We start from the raw sequence: 25,470 nt of genomic DNA, 5'->3' as shown, positions 1-25,470 counted from the left end.
TTTTCCTTTAAGGTAAGATCAACAAAAAAGTACTCCATCATCATCATCATCATCATTTAACATCCATTGTCCATGCTACCATGAGTTTGACCATGGCTGGCAAGCTGGGAGGCTGCACCAGACACCAGTCTGATTTGGCATGGTTTATACAGCTGGATGCCTTTCCTAATGCCACCCACTCTGAGAGTGTAACGGTGCTTTTACGTGCCATTTGCATGACACCAGTATCTGCCACAACTACAAGAGATCCATGGAGATAAATATCACTTTGCTCTGAGACACAAGGTGTGTTATAAAAATTTGCTTAGACTCATGTCTCCAATGAATGAAACTATTAGTAGCTTTTATCTTTGTACTGTGTTCATTAAATTATATATATATATATATTATGTCATCCCATAAATAATGTGGGTTTTTTCAATTGCATGAACTAAAAGTTGGAGGGAGACCAGATAAACTACCTGCGTCAACTTGCTATAAAAGCAGGTAGTAATTTTACCTTGTCCTTATTCTTAGTGCAAGTTTTGAAGAGTGCTGTTCGATTTTAACAGTTATTTTTTCAAAGTAGTAATGAAAGTGACAAAGGAGCATATTCAGCATATTTTGTTTTATGAATTCAATAAAAGCAACAATGCAACAGTATGTGTGAGGAATATTAATGTGGTATATGGGGATCGGACAATAAGTGTAAGCCAGTGTCATCGGTGATTCCAGAAATTCTGAGTCAGAAACTACAGCCTAGAAGATGAGCCTCATCCTGGAAGATCTGTAGAGCTCAGCAAGGACATCCTGCAAACCCTGGTGAAACAAAATCCCATTGTAACTGTTGAGGAACTAGCAGAAAAGCTTAGATTTGGTCATTCAGCCATTTATCAAAACCTGCATGCTATCGGAAAAGTCAGAAAATTGGGTCAGTGGGTTCCTCACAAACTTCCTGAGTCTAATCGTGCACAGAGAGTGAATGTGTGCTCTTCTTTGCTGTCACATCTCATGAATGAACCTTTCTTGGATCGAATAGTGACTGGTGGTGAGAAATGGGTTCTCTATAAAAATGTCAAGCACCGAAGACAGTGAGTAGGGAAAAGTGAAATACCAGCACCCCAAGCTAAAGAAGGTCTTTACTCACATAAGGTGTTGTTATCTGTTTAGTGGGATATGAAAGGTGTAGTCCACTTTGCACTTTTAAGCCCAAACCAAACAATAAAGGAGATCTACTGCAAGCAGCTTAAATCAGCACTAGAAGAAAAAATGACCATCTTTGGTTTCAAGACAAAAGGTGTTCTTCCATCAGGATAATGCTCAGCTACATACAGCGAGGATGACATTTGAAAGGCTGGAGCAGTTTGAATGGGAAACAATGCCCCACCCACCATATTCGCCAGACAGTGCCCCACCTGATTATCATTTATTCTGCAGTCTTCAAAATCATTTGGATGGTCAGTCAAATTGAGATGCCACACATAAAACACAAGGAATTCTAACAGAAAATGTTTTCTTTTTTCAGCAAGAGCTTTGGGGGTGGATAGCATTTCTTGTTTAGCTGTTTGGTGCTTTGTAAAAGTTGTTTGCTTGGCCCAGTACATGAGTATACAGCATAGAGCAGACCATGAAGGAAACATTAATGTATCAGTCCAGTTCCACCAACTCTGAGGGAGTATCTCTCAGGCTTGTTGATGGTCAAAGAAGATAGTGTCACTGCCAAGTGATGGGAGTTGAAGTTCCATAGCATATCTGATAGGATGAGGGGTGAATGCACTGAACGTAAACATGAAAACATCTCTCTTGCACAACCAATCAGTTGTGGTGTCTCAATCCCCTGAGGTATAAGAAATTTGATGGCTGGTCTTGTACAATTGCAGAGCTTTGATGTGTCTGATTTTGTGGAAACATTAATGGGCTATCCCAAACTGTGTGGAGGGACAGTAATATCCTAAAGAAACTTTAAAATCAGTTGGATAGTTGGTAGCATATAATGTGAACTGATTTCTACCATGTAGATTGCACTGGTACATGTTGAATGATGGTACCATGAAGATCATGCACAATGTCGTTTTTGGGAGCCAGGATATCACTTGAAATAATATTATGTTTCAATATTATATTTCAGGCAATCTCAACTTAAATTGTTCTCAGACGCCCAATTATGATATTGCTAAGATATTCTCTCATTTTTCGTTTTTCAATCTTTTCACTCATCCATTCACGATTAACACTTTTTAATATGTATTATTATTTACGTTTATTTATTTATTATTTACTAATACCTACTTTCATAAGCTAATTATTTAAATTGACCCTTCAATATATAACTTCATAAATCTCTCTCTCAGCCTTCATTCCTCCTTAATTCTTCATGTTATTTTCTAAATGGAATTTCTCCTCCCCTCCTGTGTTCTCAAGTTGGCTACATATTTTTCATACCATCTCTCTAAATTAACCCTTGCTTGTTCGCAGTGCCTGTTCTGTCTGGGTTTCATGTTGGCTAAATTTCTTTTAGTATTTTGCATACTATTCTCTTACGTCTTCCCACTCGCTATGGCTCCTTATGCTATTCTCTGCTACTATCATTGCTATTGTCTCCGGCCCAGGAAGGAATGTCCATAATGTCCACTTCTGGTCGTAGCATACCTATAAAACACTTTACTCACATACTTCCTTCCTGTTTTTCATGCAATCTCAACTTATATTGTTCTTGGATGCTCAATTATGCATTGCTAAGCTAAGATATTCTCTCGTTTTTTAATCTATTCACTCATCCATTTGCTGTTAACACTTTTTAATATGTATTATTATTTACATTTATTTATTTATGTATTATTTACTAATATCTACTTTGGTAAGCTAATTATTTAAATTGACCCTTCAATATATAACTTCCTAAATCTCTCTCTCTCTCTCCCTCAGCTTTCGTTCCTTCTTAATTCTTCAAGTAATTTTCTAAATGGAATCTCTTTGGCTACATATTTTTCATGCCATCTCTCTAAATTAACCCTTGTTCATGGTGCACCCATTCCCACCCCCACCACCAATACCCGATCTCTCTCTTTTTTCCCTCTCTCTTCTCCCTCCACCAACACTGCATATCTCTCTTCTTCCACCACCATTACCGGATATCTCTCTTCTCTCACTGGAAACCCACTCCCTCACTGGTGGTATCCTCTATCATACCTGCAATCTCTTCTCTCTCTCTCTCTCTCTCTCAGAATAAATGCAACTAGTTTAGCTGTCCACTTACTTAATCGGCTATCTTTCATCTTGCCTCGAAATTTGTCAACAAACTACTCACTAATTTCCATGGACGTATTGAAGTGGGCTATACATGCGTGCATGTTCCATGTGTGTGTGTGTGTGTGCATTTGTTCTTGTCTGTGGCGATACTTGTCTTGTGTGTGTGGGTGTGTGGGTGCTTGTTCTTGTATGCATGGGTGTATATGGGCGTGCTTGTTCCTCTCTTCTCTCACCAGAGACTCCCTCACTCATTGGTGGTATCATCTATCATACCTGAAATTTCCTCTCCCTCTCCTGAGAGAAATGCAACTAGTTTAGCTTCCCACCTACTTAATCTAACATTAGCATATTGATATTCATATTTTCTTCTTCTTTATCTATCTTTATTGATTTACTTATATTTGCAACTCCAGTAATGCTTGAATTTACGATTTTACGATGTTCATAATGCTTATACTTATAACGCAACTATCACCTACTCCTACCCCCAGTAAAGGCAACAATCGTAACATACTTGATTGTTTGAGTGATGACAGGTCAAAAGTGAGAACAGTTGTAGCATATTTATCAAATGAACACAAAAACACTTTTCAGGCACTGAATAACATCTCCCCTCCCCATGCCTCCTCCCACATTCCTTTCCTTGTTTTTAGAGTTGGCACTGTCAATGTAGGCACACTGAAAGGTAATTCTAGTGAGATTGTAAAGATGCATGAATGGAGACATGTTGATGTATGCTGCATGCAAGAGGTAAGGTGGAGAGGAGCTTCAGTGAGGATCCTCACGGGCAAGGCACATAGGTATAAAATCTTCTGGAAAGGTAACAGTGATGGAGTAGGGTGTGTAGGCATACTCCTTGCAGAGAAATGAATGGGTAAAGTCATAGAAGTAGTCAGAGTATGCGATAGTGTTTAAGCTCAGGCTAGTCCTGCAGAACAGTATAGCTACAATTATCTCTGCCTACGCCACACAAGCGGGGGTTATCAAACAATCAGAGGGACCACTTTTATGATACCCTTCTACAGGCTACCTCAAAGACAAGTGGCATTGACTTCATCTTTGCGGCTGGAGATTTTAATGGGCATGTCAGATGGCTATCCGGTATCTTCTATGGTGTTCACAGGAGCCATGGAATTGATTCCCAAAACGTAGAGGGAACTAAGCTACTGGAGTTCTGTGATGCATGCAACCTATTAATCTGCAACACTAACTTCAGGAAGCCAGACAGCCACCTGATAACCCATTAATCAGACAACTCTGCTAGCCAGATTGATATCATTCTCACCAGATAGCAGGATGCATAGTTGCTCTTAAATACAAAGACCCTTCCTGATGAAGAATGTACCTGATCCCCAGCATTGACTAGTTATTAGTAACTTTAGACTCAAGGCCAGAAGGATGCCAAGAAGCAGACCAATCCAGAAAAGAAGGATTTGGAAGCTAAAGAACCTATCACATGGTCAGAGATTTAGGGACACCTTCATTGAGAAATTTGATGAGAGGGAGGAGGAGCTACAGATTTTGGACATAGAAGGTAACTGGAAATTCCTACGGGACAGCTTACTGAGCACCACAGACCAAATCTATGGTTGGTGCAAAGTCTTTTCCAGACCTAGAGTAACGTGGTGGAATAATATGGTAGACAAGGCAAAGAAACAGGCCTGAAAGAGTAGGGGTAGCAGGGAACTGTACCTGATAGCCAGAAGGGAGGCTGGGCGACTGGTATACATAGCCAAGGGAGAAGCAGAAAAGAAGAAGTTTGCCAATGTTCAATGACGAGAGGACCAACGAATTGAAGTATTTTGGATTGTAAGACAGTGTGAGAGAAAATTGTGATGTCACAGGAGAGAAATGTGTCTGCATGGATGATGGTGCACTTGCTTTTAATGATTGTGAAAAGAAAGAGGCTTGGAGAAGCCATTATGAAAGGCTGCTGAATGTGGAGAATGAATGGGAGGAGGAGAGGCTGCCAAATTCTGACTAGCTATCCGAATAGATAGTACCCTGGTAGATAAAGCAATTAAGGATATGAAGTTAGGAACAGCCCCTGGTCCATCAGGAATCACTGCTGAGATGCTTAAAATATCTGGTAGTGTGGGTCGTGGCCTAGTCACCTGTATTGTAAACCAGGTAGTTCATGAAGGAGTTATACCCAATGACTGGGGTAGCAGCACCATAGTCAACTGCTACAAAAGTAAAGGTGATGCTTTAGATAGAAATAACTGCAGGGGTATCAAACTGCTAGATCAGGTGATGATCTAGGTCATAGCCCAACTAATTAGGGAGAGAGTCTGCTTAGATGAGATGCAGTTTGGTTTTGTACCAGGTAGAAGCACCACTGATGATATATACCTGGTACAGCAACTGCAGGAGAAATACCTAGCCGAAGATATACTTGGCTTTTGTTGTCTTGGAGAAAGCCTTTGACAGGGTTCCCCGATCCCTTATCTGAAAGGCGATGTGGAAACTGGGGATTGACGAGTGGTTAATAAGAGCTGTACAGGCCTTGTACATGGATGCCGTTAGTAAGGTAAGGGTCATCAATAAATATAGTGAAGAAATTCCAGGTAGAAGTAGGGGTTCACCAAGGATCAGCCCTAAGCCCCCTCTTATTCATCATAGTCCTCCAGGCAATAACAGAGGAATTCAAGGCAGACTGCCCTTTGGAGCTCCTCTATGCTGATGACCTTGCTCTCATAGCGGAATTACTACCAGAACTAGAGAAGAAATTGCAGGTGTGGAAACAAGGTTTAGAATCAATGGACCTTAGAATCAATGTTACAAAAACCAATGTCCCAGTAAGTAGGAAGGCAAACACATCACAAACCCCTTCAGGTAGGTGGCTCTACTCGATTTGTAAAATAGTTGTAGGTAGAAATTCCATAAGATATACCCAGTGTAAGCTATGGATGCATAAGAGGTACATATACATATATATATATACTAGCAAACAAACTCATCCTATGGACGGTTTAAGTTGCTTTGGTGGTACTTCTTTCACCAAATAATTGAACTACCAAGAAGGTTTATGAGTAGTACAGCAATCAATATTTCCAATTAACCTAGGAACGGTAAATGAAATTGAAGGCTGGTTAATGTGGAGGTCATTGCACTTTAATGATCACAGAACATATAAGTTTGCAAGTGATGCAAAGTAGAGCCCCTGAAGTGTTTTGGGAGTAGATTATGGATAATGGCTTCAAAATATAGTTGTTTTACATGAAAGCGAAATTTCTTGTCAGAAACAGCCATATAAATGGTGTAATGAAATTGAAGGAAGACATGGAAACTTCCCCTCTGCAAGTTTATTTTATTAAGCTGCAAAAGGAGCTATTTGGAGAGATAAGCTAACAAAATCCCCTTTATTCTGTCTTCCCACATAGCTTGTACATAAATTAACAGCAAATGTTACATAAAGTTAAATTGGTATGGAGCTTTCTGAAAGATATGTATAGCTTTCGCTAGTGGAAGCAAAACTCTTATTTAAAGGTTGATTCTTTGGGAAGAATCATATGTGATTGTTTAAAAAGTGCTAGAACGACAATGCTAAAACGTATTTGAAACAATGGACAACAATCGAAATACCATAATGGATGGGTAAATAAGCATCCTTAAAGTGAAACAACTGTATCAAAGGTAAACAAAGATGTCAACAAACAGAAGAAAGGGAAGGGAACATTACCTTTCAAATAACTCAGAATAGGTAAAGGTAAGCTTGCCAAAGTTTAATGCAGTTTAAATATGTAGATTAAGATAGTTTGGTATTGGATATTCATCATGTACAGTGTTCCTAGTCAATTGAATAATCATTGTAGGTGGACAGCGGAAATAGACAAAATCCTTTTACTTTTATAAAAAGATTAAAAAAGTATGGAAGACCCTACATACAAAATAACTGTGTCCATTTATGTTCAATTACGCGGGAGCTCTGGGGAAAATGTCATAGTACATGACTGTCATTGGAACACAAGTAATGTATGTGTAAAGTTTGATGAAAATCGGTTGAGAATTGTGGAAATGTATACATTAGTCATTATACACACACATACTGCGATTTATATATGCAGATATACATATTCATATATATATATATATATATATATGAATACACATGTGTAGACATATATGCATATATGTATGGATATATATATATGTGGAGCAGGTATGCCTCTGTGGTAAGAAGTTCACCTCAACCCCATGTTCTCAATTCAATCTCACAGCATGCATTTTGGACAAGTGCTTTCTACTATTGTCTCAGGCCGACCAAAATTTGTGAGTGGATTTCATAGACAGAAACTGAAAGAGTCCTGTCATATGTATGTATGTATATATATATATATATATATATATGAGTGTGTGTCTGTCCCTCACTACCACTTGACAACCGTTGTTAATATGTTTATGTACCTATAACATAGCAGTTCAGCCAAAGAAACTGTTAGAGTTAGTACTAGGCAGCTGCAAGAAAAATACAGCCAAAGTCTGTCACAAGTCTGTAACTCTCATTAAATTCCTCAATTATGATGTCCCTAAATCTCTGACCATATGAAGAGTCTTTAAACTTTCAAATCCTTCTTTTCTAGATTGGTCTGCTTCTTGGCATCCCTGTGACCTGGAGTCTAAAATCACTAATGACTAGTTTATGTTGCAGGGTACATTCATCACCAGGGAGGGTCTTTGTACTTAAGAGCAACCATGCATCCCGCTGTCTGGTGAGAATGTAATCAATCTGGCTAGCACAGTTAAGTGATTCATTAGTTATCAGGTGACTAGGTGTTGCAGATCAATAGGTTATTTGCATCACAGAACTCCAGTAGCCTTGTTCCCTGTTTGATTTTGGGGACCAATTCGATGGACACCATGGAAGATACCTGTCTGCTGTCCAACATGCCCATATATATATATATATATATATATATATAATATATATATATACTCGCCATAATACATCGGTAGCCACTACACACATTTTTTTTCTCTCTTCGTTTCTCTCTTTGTTTCTTTCTGTGTTCCTTTCTGTGGAAGAGTGTGGGCTCGAAACGTTAAAGACTTTTTCAATTCCCGAGCATTATACTAATACATCTGTTTGTTTTCTACACCACCTGTCTTCATCTTTTGGTTTTTTTTGTGTGAATTCTCCCTATATATATATATATATATATATATTATATATATATATATATATATATATACTCGCCATAATACATCGGTAGCCACTACACACATTTTTTTTCTCTCTTCGTTTCTCTCTTTGTTTCTTTCTGTGTTCCTTTCTGTGGAAGAGTGTGGGCTCGAAACGTTAAAGACTTTTTCAATTCCCGAGCATTATACTAATACATCTGTTTGTTTTCTACACCACCTGTCTTCATCTTTTGGTTTTTTTTGTGTGAATTCTCCCTATATATATATATATATATATATATATATATATATATACTGAAAAATGTTTTTGCATAAAGTACATGAAGCAGTCACAATATTTAAATAAAAGGTTTCTTAACAATTAACTATTTAAAGAAAAACGTCTTTAAAAACCAAGAATATCACAAACTATTTGGAATGATGTTTTTGTATTGTATGTAACACTTTCATTATTCAGTTTTGAAACACATGTGTTAAGGGGTTATCCATATAGATTTGTTTTTAGTTATTGACTATTTCCTGTTAAGTTTCAGAATTCTTATAAAGTATTCTTCTCTTTTCTTGAAAGAAGGAAATTATTTGAATTGTTCATTTGCTCAGATGTCTTAGATATTTAATATATGGAACATTTCTTGGGCATGAATCCTTAATTTGCTGTTTGTGCACTCTCACATTCTTCTTAATTTTTGTTTCAGTTAGCCCAGTATAGTTGTCATTGCATTGCGAACATATGATGTAGTAGATGAAATTTTTATTTTGCAACTCATGTTTACATTCATCTTCAATTCCTTTCTATTCTTGAATTTTTTGTTTGTTCCTTGTTCAGTTATTTCACACAAAACCCACAACAAGGGTCACCACAGTTTGTTACCTGCATTATTTCTTTTGACATGAATTTTGACCATCCTTTTCCAGCCATATATACAACCAATTTCTTCCAGAAAGAGAAGGAAGAAGAATCAACTTCAATATAGGACTAGTAATTTATTTAGCAACCCTTAAAAAAATGATGGGCAAAGTTGACCTTGGTAGTATTTGAATTCAGTGTACAGAAATCCAGAGTAGATGGCATAAGGTAACCTATCAGACATTCTAATGACTCTGTTATTTGGTCACCTCAAGAGAAGCTTTGATAACCTATGGGTACCAATAGTTCATTGCTCAAATTGGATGGAAGAAAATTTTTCCTGCTTTTAAAAAAACTAACACAGCTGCTTAAATGAAATCATAAATACATTATTTGATATCTGTGTTTAAACACTGTTGTATGGACACCCCCAGATGATAAGTAGGTCAGTTCAATATGTATAGATAGTGGACGTGATAGCTAGATGAGAAGCGTCAAGAGAGCGAGCTGGAGCCGTGAGTAGACTAGACATCAAGTTCTGTTGAGTCAAGTCATCGGAAGTGAGAGTTTGGTAGTTGAGTAGAGGTACATCATTGATGAAGGTACACCATCCGAACGTGCGATATAACCAGCACCATAAAGAAGAATGATGTGGAGAACACAAAGACAACTATTACTACCTTCAGCTGCAGAAGTGCATAAAGAAGGGAACTAAACTGATGTTGTTAAAACTGGATCTAAAAATAGTGAGGACGACAACATTACCAAGTAAATCCCCCAAATAAATACAGTCTTATCAATGGAGAGAAAATCAGTAAATTTTAGGTACCACATTCATGATAATTATAGACATTGAGAAATTACCACTCTGTTTATCCCCAAGCCTTGATGATGTCTACCAATGAACATATAGTAAAGATGTGGTTGAATGCAAGCACACCAAGCAATCTTCATACTTTACAAGGCATCAATAGCAAAAGTGCTTCTATTACAGATGCCAGTACAATCAAGGCAGCGAGCTGGCAGAAATGTTAGCATGCCAGGCAAAATGCTTAGCGGTATTGCGTCTGTCTTTATATTCTGAGTTCAAATTCTGCTGAGGTTGACTTTTCCTTTCATCCTTTCAGGGTTGATAAATTAAGTACCAGTTGCATTCTGGGGTCGATCTAATCAACTGGTCCCTTCCCCAAAAATTTTGGGCCTTGTGCCTAGAGTGGAAAAGATGCCAGTACAATCATTTGTGGGAGACTTGACACAGGAACTCTTTTTACACCAAAACACATGTTGTCACTGTAGCGAAACAATACAGTATTTTAAAGTCAACAGAGAGAAATGTGCATAAGCTGATCTAGTTACAGCATACACAAAGCTACTCACATCAATACACAAGGCCACCACAATTATAAACTTTACAAAAAGCACTCAAACACTCCCTGAACATAATTATCCACAAGATTCACCGGAAATCAATAAAGGAAAAGATATTCAATGTGCTTTGTCCCCAAATTCATCCTAGAGAATATAAATTAAAGAATTTTCTAGTTAAATATATGCTTTACTCGTTTTGATATTAACCCAATTGAGACCATTCCTATTTTTATTAAACAAACCTCCTGTTTTAAAAACTGGAGCTTTGCATAATCGAGATAAGAATGGTCTCAATTGGCATCAAAATTTCATGTTAGTATACTTTCCAAACAATTTTATAATGAAGTTATTTCACTAAATTCTTTATTTTAAAAATTGAAACAAAGTCAGTGTATTTCAACAGAAATATGGTAAAAAGGATCGAATATATGCCAATAATGTTAAATGTATGCATGAAACATGTCCCAAGAAAGTTCCCATGCAATAAAGAACAAAATCACAAATGAATTATTAAACAGGTAACTCAATGAAAAAGAAAGAATCAGACATGGATATCACTTACAACAACACTGACAGAATAAAGTTCTTTGAAGAAAATAAGCAATCGGCAAAAGAAGCAAGTCCTGCGGTAAGCTTCAACACAAGTATCACCATTTTTGAAAAGAAACATCTTTCGTGCTTTAAAAAATAGACCTGTTTTTAAAAGAAGTGGATCTCACAAAATGTGTGTGCACTTGTGTGTACCAACATCTTAAAGGATTTTTCTGTCATTTGACTGTGGCCATGCTGGAGCATCACAGTGTATGTGTGTGTGTGTGTATGTATATATGTATGTATGTATGTATATATGTATGTATGTATATATATATATATATATACAAATATGAAAATAGAGAAAAAGCTTAGCACATCTTTAATGACCATTAACAATTGTTCTGGTACCACACTGGATTTAACGCCATTGCATGCAAAAGTTTCATGTGAAAAGTTACATAATATTTGTGGTTTTAAACATTAGAGTGGCACTTCAGACTTGTATCAAAAAGTGTGCTCTTACATTATGCAACAGTTGAGCATTGTATGTTGCTTACATTGGGAGGAAACAATAATTTTGACATAAGAATAAAAATGGTGAAATAGCAGACAGAACCTAGACAATAGTAATATCAAATCAGATAAAGATAAAATTAGAATAAAAGAAGCTGTGTGTGATGTGTTTTGGGAAACTATTATTCTAAAACATAATTACATGTTCTCTTGAAACATTATATGTGTTTGTGTGGTGGGGTGTATATGTGTGTATGCATAACAGCAACAAAAAAGGACAATACCACAGAAAGTCTTAATCCTATGACAAGTAAGTTGGTTGTAGGCATGACTCCTGAAAGAGAAACATTCTTCAAAGGTCATGAAACAAAATATTTCTAAATTCAGAATGGCAAAAGTGAAAGTAATGTCCCAAATACAAGGATTGTCATATTACTGCATCTGCATTTAATTTTTTTTTTCTTTCAAATTATCCAAATTCCAGAATTATATTACCTATCTGTATATTGTGAACATATAAATTATCATATATATCCAAATTCCCCTGTAGTACACAGATGGCTTCCTCAATCTACTGGGTTTCACGCTGCTTTAGCTCTGCTTTTTTCCAAACACTCTCTTAGACCATACTGGGTGTATAGTGACAGATGAGAAAACATGTGTACACAAATATCAGAAATCAAGAAGGCTACACGATAGCTTCCTAATTTGGGAAGATAGCATAGAGAGAAAGAAGTTATTTTTCATAAAAAGTGTTTTAACCAATACATACATATATAATAAAAGCCACACCTAAAACAACCTACATAAGCATGGCCTCTTCATGTACTCTCTCTCTCTCTCTCTCTCTCTCTCTCTCCTCTCTCTCTCTCTCTCTCCTCTCTCTCTCTCTCTCTCACACACACACAAAAGTTTGGTAATGGAAACAGGAAAATAGAACTTAAAACATGAGTATATATATATCTTTTATGAATGATTGATGCAATTTACAGAAATGGAAATTAATTAGTTTCCAAACCACATACTGCTGATGAAATAAAAATGTATATAAACGTGTGCTGCATTAGTCAGTAAAATGTCTGTGTAATTAGAGAAAAATTACAATGTATTCATGAGTTTACAGTTTGCCAATCATAAGCGTGTTCGAATGTCAGGTTACCAACTCTAAGAAATTACAAGAATGTTTGTGAGTATAACAACAATAATGGATCATAATGAAGGAAAAGTGTCTGAAACATCAAGACTCTTTCCTTTTCCTTTCAAGCATTAGACTAACATCTCTGTAAAAATTTGTCCCTCTTGTATTTTTCCTTATTTTTACTCATTTTCTGTGTGTATGTGTGTGTGTTTGTTTGTTTGTGAATATATGTTTTTTTATGTTGTAATATAAACAATTTTACATTAAATTAAAATATTACTTAATAGTTGGAGTTGAGTACATATATATATATATATATATATATATATATATATATATACATTCTCTACCAAAAACATTATTATAACAACATAAAAACAAACATATAATTATATATACATATATATACACACACACATGCATTCTTTTGCTCTTTTACACATTTCAGTTCAAAGGCTGTGGCCATGTTGGAACACTGCCAATGTTATCACCTTTTCAGTAGCCATTCATATGTAATTGGCTTTTGATGAAGGAGGGAGTTCGATATTGCTGCTCTCTTCTGAGTTTCTTGCTGTGGTGTAGGTTCATCTGGGACCTTGGACAGCAGGAAGTCAAGTTGTTTCTTGAAAACGTCTACTTCTACTCCATGTAGATCTCTCAGATGTTTTGGTGAGGTATTAAATAGCTGTGATATTTAAACTCCAAGCTATTGCAGTATGTGGTCCTTACATGAGATGGGGTGGCAGCAACCTCTGAAACAGTGTAGTGACATCCAGTTCGGGGGTTAGTATAGCTCTTGATGTCAAAGTTTGGTGTCAACCCCTCCAGGATCTTCCATATGTATATCACTACATATCTCTACCATCTTCACTCCAAGGAGTAGAGTCGTAGCTCTTTCAGCCTCTCCCAGTAGCTCAGCTATTCTATTGATGCAATCTTCCTGATGTAGCATTGCTAAACTGCCTCAAGTTTTGTTATAGATTTGACAGTGGGGTAACTGCAATTGAGAGCAGTAGTCCAGACATCTGAGAACAAATGTTCTCCATGGAACCCACATAGTTTCCTGGTCTCTTGTTCTTAAAGTTTTCAGAATCCAACCAGCAATTTGCCTGCGCATTGCTACCATCTAGGTGACATGCATGTGAAATGAAGCATTGTTGTTCATATCAATTCTGAGATCACGCATTCTACTGGACTCTGGGATTGTCACTCCTTTGGGTCCATACATACATAATTTTCACTTTTAATTCTTATATACCCATAAAAAATTGCCCCATTTCCACACTGGTTATTGTCTATACAATGATAGTTATACACCAGAGGGTTTGGAAATACAAATTTAAGATGGGACAGAATTCAACATAGATTATAACATCTTAATTTGCAAGATGAATCACAGCAAGTTTTATATAAATTAGTATATATTTAGTATGTATGACTATATGTATATATATTTACATATGTGCAAGCTTCGCGTAAACCATTGGTTCGTTTTGTTCTCTTACTTTATTATCATCTTATAATCATCTCAAAATAATGACCTTTATGACTTGTATTACTACCTCAGTCAATCTAAATGTATATATTTGTCGCTACCTGTCATAAATAGCCTTTTTCTATTTGCAATATGCATTTTCATTGATTTTTCATAATTTACCCCTATATATATATATATATATATATATATATATAATTGCTAAAGAGAGCAACAAACGTTAAGGCAAGGCAAACATCTCAAGTCCTATACATTATTATAATTAGAAAAAATTCAAAGTCTTACAACTGTTTCTGGGATATCCTTGAGTATGGGATACTCCGTCATCAGAAACAAATAGGGAAAATGAGAAGGGTATGTACACCCTTCTCATTTTCCCTATTTGTCTCTGATGACAGAATATTCCACACTTGGGGATATTACAGAAACAGCTGTAAGACTGAATTTTTTCCAATAATAGTAATGAATATGACTTGAGATGTTTGCCTTGCCTTAACGTTTGTTGCTCTCTTTAGCAATTATATATCTTCTGCATCGGAAATCTGCAATGGCTCCATAAATACTGTCTCAGCTATAACCTTGGAGCCCTTGTAATCCGTTACAGTACTTACCTAGTGTACCTAATCATTTAGATCACTTGTAAACTAAGTGTATAAATGTCTATGTATATGCATGTGTGTGTGTAATTATATATCAATATGTATGTATGTATGTATATACATGACTGAACGAAACGAATGTCAGAAAATGTTTTGGTTTGGCTTAGAATGTCTGAGGTATTTTTCACTGAGATCAATCAACATTTTGAGTGAGGCCCTGTTGTTTTTAACACATCTATTTTTGAGAAGTTTCTCTGGAGCAAAATATTAGGGTTAGTGCCATTCCACATTTGTAAATACATTGTAGGCAACTACAGAAGTGTTTGTCCTCACTCTTGACTTTGTTTCTTTGTAAATTTCTGAAAAATGCATATTTTAATGTTTTTTTTTTTTTACAAATATGTTTTAGGTTATGTAGATTACAGTTATGTTAGAATTTGATGAGGAAAAGTATTTTTTGTTAGGTTGAACTGATAATTCATAAACTTCATCAAAATGTATGAGGAAGCAAAGTCAGACTGAGGGACCACACATCTATAACTATGCCACATTATGTTATACACTCCTATTTGTGTGTGTGTGCTTGTGTGTAATGTGATGGCACATGACCTAGTGGTTAGGATATTACACTCACAGTCGCTAGATCATGATTTCAATTCCTAGACCAGGTGGTGCATTGTATTCTTAAGCAAAACACTTTATCTCATATTGCTCTGTGATCACTTTGACACCTGATGCATGGTACACCGTGCACCTGCAAAAACAATGTTGATTTGATGGAGAGAATAAGCTATTGTGCAATATGAACATTTGTGCACGTCGTTCAGCAAAAGCTGAACATAAATATATATGTGTATATATATATGTGTGTGTGTGTGTATCAGGGGCATATATTCTGGGTGTATATTCTGGGTGTGCACTACACACCCATCGAAAATGGCAAATTCATTACAAATATTAACCTTACTCATTAATTTAATCATAAATCATAATGGAAAACTTTTGTTATACCCTTGCTTGAAATTTGGTTGCAGGTGTCCTGAAATAGCACTGCACACCTCACAGTACATTGTATCATAAAACAGTACAGGGAATACTGTAGGATAATGGAAGAAGGGCAAAAAATTTATGGTGAAGGCTGTGCAACAGCTTTGACAGTAGTTTTCAACGTTTCATGTATATATTGAGAAAATGTAAATTTACTTGAGTCTCCATGCTTTAAGTAAAAAATGGGGGCCCTTCCAGATAAAGTGCTTTGTCAGGAAGCACTCTCCTTACCTAGCTTCATCTGATTACCACCAATTTCGAAGTCTATGGTCATCTTGGTAGACTGGTTCTCAAAACGCATGTAGTAGAAACTACCCTCTGTACATTCTTTTTCACCAAATGAAAGCAATTTTACACAAATGGTATTAAAAAGCTTATAAATTATTTCAAAAAGGTCATCAATTGGTTATGATAATCATGTTAATGAAGGAATTTTAATAAAATATGAAATTTAGAAAACTTTTCTTCTCACACAATACCAGGGCATTATTTATAGGATAACCTAAGATATTCTTTGACTGCAAACAAACCTGAACAACATGATAAAATTATTGCTAATATAAGGCTTCAATTACCATGTGAAGAACAATACTTGCAAACTTTGAAATTTTATTGAAAAGAAATGAGCATAGTGGTGTAATTTTTCTTGTAGAAAGTTCTGCACTGTTGTGTTTACACAATGAAAATTGAAGGGCATGAAAATGTGAAAGTTGCATGCTACAAAGGCAGCAAAGTATAAGTTTTTGAAGTTTGACTGTTATTGGTAAATGTGTAATTGATGTTGTGTCATTGCTAGCTGCTAGAAATGTCAGCTGTTGTTTCTGGTACTTCTGTAAAAATCTGGTATGTGAGCTGTGAGCTATCAGTGACTAAGTGTACCTGATAATATGTCATAATTACTGATTGGTTATTGGAAATGGCTGATATTGAGCTGTTTCTGTTACTATAAGATTCTATGTCTTTCAGTGAATAGGCATGCAAGCTAATATAGCATCACACTAACAGCTAATTGGTTGAGAAGAATTAACTCAAAATTAATTTCAGTCATAAATTAAAGTTGCAGTTGCGGCTTCACTTCATCAACATGCTACAGATATGGTCTTCTCTTTCTTAAGACCTTATACAAGTTTATATTGCAATAAAATGTTCTGATGTTTAACTTGAATATGTACATATGATATATTTCTTATGATCAAATTATCTTCATCCTATTTTTTTTATGCTTGTGTTATAATATTGTCATAATTTCTGTTATTTCAGATACAGCAACAGAAGAAAACTCTTCCTGAAAAATACAGGATTCAAGAAGAATAAATTTTTGTTTGAATTTTAATAAAAAAAAAATGTAATTGTTATGAGACTGCTAATCTCCTTTACCACCATCTCATCGATCCATAATTTGTATATCCTAAATTTTGTCCTTTAACTTGTGTATTTTCATCTGTTTGATCCTATGTTTCCTCACATCACAAAAAATGAATTTATTTTCCAAATTTTTTTATATGTATTTTTGATTAGCTTTAAATTTTTTGTTTGGAAAATAATGTCCATTTTAAGTTATAAATCCCTTCATGTAACAAATGTGGTGATATTTGTTGGATTTAAAGTTGAGGTAATTCTGTACCCCAACATATCACAGGCTTTTATCCAGAGGAAAAAAATTGAACACAGTATTGTAAGGCATTAATTAAACCAAGCCTCTGTTGGTAACAGTGGTAAATTCTACCTCCCTATTTACAGCTAGTTGGCACATCTATCGACAGATAACATTTGTGGGGTTTTTGTTTACATTAAAGGCTGAAACTATCATTTATAACTATATTGATGTAAACATTTGTTTTATATTGATCATTATTTCCTTTAAAAATCATGAACTTATATTCATTAATTTTAACAAAATGCAAATGGTCAGAGCTTCAGAAAGAGAGAGACATTATATCAACCTGGTCAACAGCAACTGTCCATTTAACAAAGACCTTATATTTCTTTAATTTCTCTTAGATATAGGATAAGATAAGTATGACCCTTAAGATCTAAAATAGGTATTTCTCTTGTGGCTTATCCTCGAAATTTTCCTTGCCAACTACTGAACATTATTGTTCATTTACTTATTTGATTGCCTCCTCATTGCTTCAGCAAATACTGTGAAGTCTGTGTCTTCACTGAGGAGGCTAATAAGATTGATTCATGCCAGATCTATCATTCGTGCTTTTCGGAATCATTAAAATAACATTGGTCATTGACTAATATTGTCTTTTCCTGACTGAACAATTATTTTTAATTAGGAAATCTTTTCGTTTGGCTGCCACTTTTCAATATCTTCAATTTTGGTTCCAATTGATTTCATATTCGGTGTAATGATTTAGTTTTGTATGCTCATAATTGACATGAAATTCATTTTCACCATAAATCAATTGACAAAATGTTATTAGCTTTTAAAATTTGAACATTTTGTGTAGTTTTAGCCAATCATAAGCCACAGACACATTCATGCCTGTTTCCATAGTAACAAGTCAAACATGAGAACATATTCTAGGGGAAATCACGTGCAGTTGTTAGATGTGCTAAAAATAACAGCTAAATAGGCCTTAAATCACACACACCACAATTTTTAAATTTTTTATGTTAAGTTACCTTATGAATTTCCACGAATTTCCATGTGTAGAATACAAATTCGCAAAAAATTTTCTGAAAATTCCAAAAAATAGAAGAATTTCACCAGTATTTCATTTGTTTACAGTTTCAGATTAAAATGTGCTATTTTCAGAATATTGACATATGCAGTCATGCCCAAAATGACAGCTTCTAAATCCTGTTTTCTGGCTGGGTAGAAAATTATCAAACTTTAAACCTCTATAACTTTTTTCAAAAATTTTTCTGGAAAAAGTGAAATACCTCCTGAGATTCAGCATGGAAAATTACATCAATACACCAAATTTTAAACTTTTCAATAAACTCTGAAATTTCCAAAGGTGCAGCCAAACAGAAAAGACCCTTAAAGCTGTTCACAACAATAAGTATGTGAATTGTAACCTAACTATTGTTTTTCATATGGATGATGGAATCTTTGATTAATTTATCCTCTATGTTTGAATGAATTTGTTATATTATACAGACAAGAAAGTAATATTTCGAATGTGGTATCACTGTGAAAACAGCAGAGAAATTGGGTATTATTACCCTTGCAAGATAGAAAAAAAGTTGTCAACAAACAGCCACAGGACATGAACCTGCATCTTTCAGAGACTGGCTGAGTACTTTACCATTAAGCTAAACTGCCTACTGACAACAATCTCCATCGAATTTAAATGCTAAATATATAGCTGTTTTGAAATGTAACAACAACATATATATAAACTAACTTATGTTTGCTTTTTAGAAGTGCCGAATGTGAATTGTATTATTCAGATAAGAAAGTAATATTTTGAATGCAGTAATGCTATGAAAACAGCAGAAAAATTTGGTGCAAGATGGAAAAAAGTTGTCAACAAACAGCCATGACACAACTTTTTTCCATGTTGCAATTGTCATAATATCCAATTTTTTTGTTGTTTTCACAGCGATACTGTGTTCCAAATATTACTTTTTTGTCTTATAATACGATAAACATTTGATGCTTCAAGAAAACAGATATAAGTTTGTTTATATATATATATATGTTGTTGTTGAATTTGTTATTATTTTTTAAACTTGAATCCAGTTCAAGATGTTAACATCCTGTTTTCTTTTCTGATTTATCAATGAAAATATATTTCTTATAACACAATAAAACAAACAAATTAACATTGTTAATGTTATTTCCAATTTATCTCATCTTATTCAAAATCACCTGCAACCATAAACATTGAACTTCCTCTACTCAGAAGTGATTCAATTTCTGTCCTAGAGAATCCACAGGAATATTGCAAATATAATAGCAAATACATCGCTACATTCAACTATTTCAAAATTATAAGTGTTTAGCAAGTAATTTAACCATTTAGCTTTTAGGCCAACCTTATTCAGCCAAATTATTCTACCTGTTTTAAGTTCAAACTGACCAGATCTAGCCTCTCACTCCTACCTACAATGTCATTCTAAAAATAAACAACTAATCTCAAAGCTACAAGATTAATTTAAAATAATGAATATAAATAAGCATGGCATTCGACAGGGTAATCTGAATGCTAAAGGGTTATTGTGTTGAATCTGAAACAGTTACATTTTGGCTATCTAAAAGTACATTATAACTTTGTCAGTGACCAGGTTTTGACACCTCAAGAGGTAAATGGCACAAATTTATAACAAAATGTTTCCAATAAATGTGTCTCAATTTGACAATCCAGCTGTATAATGAATAAATAAAGGTTTTTGAGTTTATAGATGGTTAAAATGGCTATAGCATGAAAAATCTTCTGAGAAAGTCTAATGTGTTTTGTAGAATGCAAGCATTTCTTTAGATATTTTACTACTTTGCTATTTTACTCAGCTTCATAGAAAAAAGTATATATCATAAAGTAGCTAATCCATCCATCTTATTATAATTCTGTTTGTTATTCCATTACTTAGTCCATTGGTAACGCTTTAACATGATTAGGATAAAAGAGGGAGAGAGAAGCATCTTTGATGTGAGGTAGAAGGAAGTAATTGTAATACTTTCACATGATTAATTGAAAAGAGAGGAGAAAGAAAAAGGAGAAAAAGAGGATAAGACAAAGAAGGAGAAAGAAAAAAGGGAAGAGAGAAACATCCATGATACGAGGTAGAGGGAACATAATATTTATTACATGATTAAAACATTAGTTGAAGGTAGTGATGATATATAGTCACGTGGGAAGAGAAGAGAGAAAAGTAGAAGCAGGGGGAAAGAAGAATTAAGGAGGGGCAAGGAAAAACGACAGGGACACAGTGAAGTGAAAAGTGGAGGGAAAGTGAGTAAGAAGAGAAGGCAAAGAAATGTGAAAGAGGTGGGAACAAAAGAACGAAGAGTGGAATAAATGAATAAATGTGAAAGGGCTGATAGAAATAGTCATACAAGATTTTTAAAAATGTGTACTTACATATAAGAGAACAAAGTGTATGTATACCACTATATATATATATATATACATATATATATCATCATCATCATTTAACGTCCGTTCTCCATGCTAGCATGGGTTGGATGGTTCGACCGGGGATCTGGGAAGCCAGAAGGCTGCCCCAGGCTCCAGTCTTATCTGGCAATGTTTCTACAGCTGGATGCCCTTCCTAACGCCAACCACTCCATGAGTGTAGTGGGTGCTTTTTACGTGCCACCTGCACAGGTGCCAGGCGAGGCTGGCAACGGCCACGGTCGGATTGGTGTATTTTACGTGCCACCGGCACGGAAGCCAGTCGAAACGGCGCTGGCATCGGCCACGAGTCGGATAGTGCTTTTTTACGTACCACCAGACCAGGGATCCTGGCTGGTTCAATTCGATTTCGATTTCAAATTGAACCAGCCAGGATCCCTGGTCTGGTGGTACGTAAAATGGGACAAGAATGCAAAACATCCGGACAGCTAGGTGATACAAAAAGGGACAACAAAACATCCAGATAGACGATACAAAGAAAACAAGGAGCCATTCGAAGTTCTCTTTCTTCAGTCAGCGAAAGAAAATGGAAAAGAAAGTGCAAAACAGGTTCAGAAGGAAAGAACCAGTTTTTCAGCTGCCGTGGGTCGCAATATGGTGAATTTGAACCTGTCTATGGCGGAATTATTTAAATATTGGAATATGGTTAAGAAAACAGGGAATGATGCGAAGTTGCTCCCTCCCCAAGATATACTACAGAATATAGCTGCCAAGACTGTGGTCTTAAGAAGAAACGAATAATTCTGTCAAAAATGCAGTAATTGAGAAGTGCATACAACCCATCTGGAATAAAATATGTTGGATGAGATATAAGAAGTGCTACAGTGGAGTCACAATTTGCTGACAAGAGTACAGCTAAAGAATTGTCGACATTAACACCTAGAAATGACAAAATAATTCTCCTGCCAACTTATCCAGGCAGGAGAACGGTGAAAATTAAAATGCAGAAGATCCCGGCTGGTTTGGACGTATTGTGAATAGCAGCCGTAACATACGACATGGAAGAAAAAAATGTCAATACTGCAAATACAGAAAAAAGAAGGAGAAAATTGGATAGGCCAGTCACTTGAAATGGTGGTCCAAGGTTGCCCTGAAATCCTTGAAGGGCTTCCTGATAGGGTGTTCATAGGGGAGGGGCTGAGCATAAGAGTGAGCATTGAGTAACGTAGGCCACACTGTTTTAAGTGCAGCAAAAACGGCAATGTCCATTCTGGATGTAAAGAGAAAAAGAGTGAAGCCCCTCCTCAACAAAAATCTAAAGACACTGAAGAAAGAAAACAACAAAAGAAAAACAGAAATGCCCAAGGAAAGTGAACCAAAAAGGCACAAAATACTTACCACAGAAAAAGAAAAAAAGGCCTCAGTCCCAGACTCCCCTCCCCAAACAAAAACATCTAAAACAACTGCAAACATACAAGAAAAAACTACCCACACTATCCCCTGTTAAAACCCATCTCCAAATCCCACCCCAAAGTTCAATACAAAATTATATCATTTAAGGAAAAGCAATGAAGCTTTGTTACGAATTATATGTGCACACCATAAAGCATAAGTGTACAAAGTGAACCAAGACTTGCCATCTCACATTCTGATGGCCAGGATGGAGGTGAGTTTGTTCAGTGAACTGACACAAAGATATAAAGGACTTAAGTGCAGAGATGGCTGGCAGGAGCTTCATTGTGAGTCCAGCAGCTACACCAAAGAAGAAGGAGGATGGTGGGGAGGCTGAATTCATGCAGCCCCTCCCCAAAATCAAAATGTAAGTACGAATTTCTATGGAATTTAAGTTCGGGTGCAGAAATGTGCATGGCCTAGGGCCAAAATGGAATCAAACTTGTCTCCTGGACGACCTTAGGTCACTAGAAATTGGGCCACAAGCGTTCACGCCCCTTCTAAATGGCTACAAGAAATTTATTTCTCCTAGTCAGCGGGGGTGGGAGTGGTGTGGTGGTCCTATTCAGGAAAAACTAGGATGTGCAGGTAAGTGCAGTCTCTCTAGACCCAGAAGGTAGGTTGGTCATTCTAGATGTGACACACATGAGTAAACAGTCCTTCAGGTTGGTAGCTGTCAACGCACCAAATGAGTGTTGGCAGGCTGGGTTTTACCGGGACAAGGAGAGTTTCTTAGAGGATGAAAGGAGTCATGATGGGAATCTTCGTCTCCAGCCCTAGTTTGCTGCACTATTTCAAATATCATCTGAGGAGCAAGATAGGGCAGGAGAAGCGACGCCTATTGCAAAGCATATACAAGAAAAGATGGAAGGATGTGGTGAGGAAGTTGGGTACAAATGAGGAAGTTGGGTACAAAATCCATAGTAAGTTCGTACAGTGTAGCTGGTGGACTTCCCGGCCAAAATGTGTTATAATTCATAGTAATTAACACTCATCACAAATATATATCATTCTATATTTTTAACTGCATAAACTAAACAAACTCATGAACATCATAAGTTTGTAACGTCCTGTGCTGTCCCCTCTATGTTAGATCATTTGATCATAATAAAGAATTTATCACTAGCTGGTGATTGACACATGCTGAGAATAGGTAACCACCCAGAAACTCGAGTTTGTGTGTATCATGTAAGGCTAGGGATGGGAGTGATAACCTCTCCTTGCAAATACTAATCAGACACAGAATGTATGTCATTAGCCAGCAGGAAAAGATGCCTTCCTGGAGCTGTAATCGCCAGTAGCACTGTCCCATATAGGACACCACACTTGATTGGCAATTATATGCGTGTATATATATTGGCCTGCTTGCTTAGCCAGCGGGGTGGCGTCATTCGAAGGCTAAAAAACAATGCGAATGCATTGTGACCAGCGATGTGTAGCAACATCTGATGGTCTGGTCGGTCACGTGATCACGTGATATATATATATATATGTGTGAGTGTGTGTGTCTTTGTGTCTATGTCTGTACCCTACTATCACTTGACAACCGATGTTGGTGTGTTTATGTCTCTGTAAATTAGCAGGTCGGTAAAAAGAGACTAATAAAATAAGCTTACAAAAAATAAGTCCTGGGGTCAACTTCTTTGACTACAAAAAACCCTTTAAGGCAGTGCTCCAGCATGGCCACAGTCAAATGACTGAAACATGTATAAGAATAAAAGAATCAGTTTGTCTGTCTATCTGTCTGTCTGTCTCTGCTTGTTTGTCTGACAGTATGTATGTATGTATGTATGTATGTATGTATGTATGTATGTATGTATGTATGCATGCATGCATGTATGTATGTATGTATGTATGTATGTATGTATGTATGTGTGTTTGTATGCATGTATGCATGTATGTATGTGTGTGTGTGTGTGTGTGTATGCGTGTGGATGTGTGTGTATGTGTGAATGTGCATGGCTTAGTGGTTAGGGTATTCAGCTCATGATCATAAGGTCATGAGTGAAGATTCCTGGCAACACGCTGTGTCCTTGAGCAAGATACTTTATTCATGTTGCTCCAGTCCACCTAGCCGGCAAACTGAGTAATACTTGTAATTCAAAGGGTCAGTCTTGTCACATTCTGTGTCATGCCGAATCTCCCTGAGAACTATTTTAAGGGTATGCATATCTGTGGAATATCAGCCACTTTGCACATCAATCTCATGAGCAGGCTGTTCCTTTGATCGGATCGTGTGGAACACTCATCATCATTACCGATGAAGTGCCAGTTATACATACATACATACATACATACATGTATGTATGTATGTATGTATGTATGTATGTATGTATGTATGTATGTATGTATGTATGTATGTATGTATGTATGTATGTATGTATGTATGTGTGATTATTCACGCATATACTTGCATATCCTAGACATGCTCGTATGTATGTATGTGCTTGCGTGCAAGCGTGTTGCATGCGCGTGCGCATCTTTGTTTATCTCCCCACAGCCGCTTGACAACATGTGTTTGTTTCTTCACGTCCTCATAACCTAACAGTCCTGTAAAAGTTTAACGATTGAATAAATGACAGGCTTGAGATACGTACTTGGGTCAATTTATTCGATTAAAACACGTCAAGGGGTGCCGCTGTCCACCAGCTTGGGAAAGAGAGGGAGAGAAGGAAAGAGAGAGAAATAAAGGCAGATAAGAAAAGAGAGAGAGACTGCGAGAGAAGGAAAGAAAGAAACAGACAGAAAGAGGGAGAGAAGGAAACATAGAGAGAGAGAAGGAAAGAGAGAGACAGACAGAGAGAAGGAGAGAAGAAAAGAGAGAGAGACAGAGAGAGAAGGAAAGAAAGAAACAGACAGAAAGAGGGAGAGAAGGACAGAGAGTAAGAAAGGGAGAGAAGGAAACATAGAGAGAGAGAAGGAAAGAGGGAGACAGAGGGAGAGAGAAGTAAAAAGAGAGACAAAGGGAGAGAAGGAAAGAAAGAAACAGACAGAAAGAGGGAGAGAAGGAAACATAGAGAGAGAGAAGGAAAGAGAGAGACAGAGAGAGAAGGAAAGAGAAAGAGAGACAGCGA

General features: G+C 36.3%; 1 protein-coding gene across 2 annotated transcripts in view; it reads left to right on the top strand.

Moving 5' to 3' along the window:
- LOC115209239 (rho GTPase-activating protein 44) overlaps nt 1-17,884 on the top strand; it is a 211,557-nt gene extending 193,673 nt beyond the window's left edge. The window contains exons 19-20 of one of the 2 annotated variants that reach the window (XM_029777520.2): nt 11,104-11,213; nt 17,172-17,884. In XM_029777520.2, the coding sequence (XP_029633380.1) occupies nt 11,104-11,213; nt 17,172-17,225 (164 nt within the window). In that variant the 3' untranslated portion in view covers nt 17,226-17,884. The remainder of the gene's footprint in view (nt 1-11,103; nt 11,214-17,171) is intronic. The other variant, XM_029777521.2, reaches the window with a different exon arrangement.
- The last annotated feature ends 7,586 nt before the right edge of the window (nt 17,885-25,470 follow it).

This window comes from Octopus sinensis, linkage group LG3 (assembly GCF_006345805.1).
Source record: "Octopus sinensis linkage group LG3, ASM634580v1, whole genome shotgun sequence".
Lineage (NCBI taxonomy): Eukaryota > Metazoa > Mollusca > Cephalopoda > Octopoda > Octopodidae > Octopus > Octopus sinensis.
Note: the sequence above shows the minus strand (reverse complement) of the source record. Positions and strands in the feature narration are given on the sequence as shown.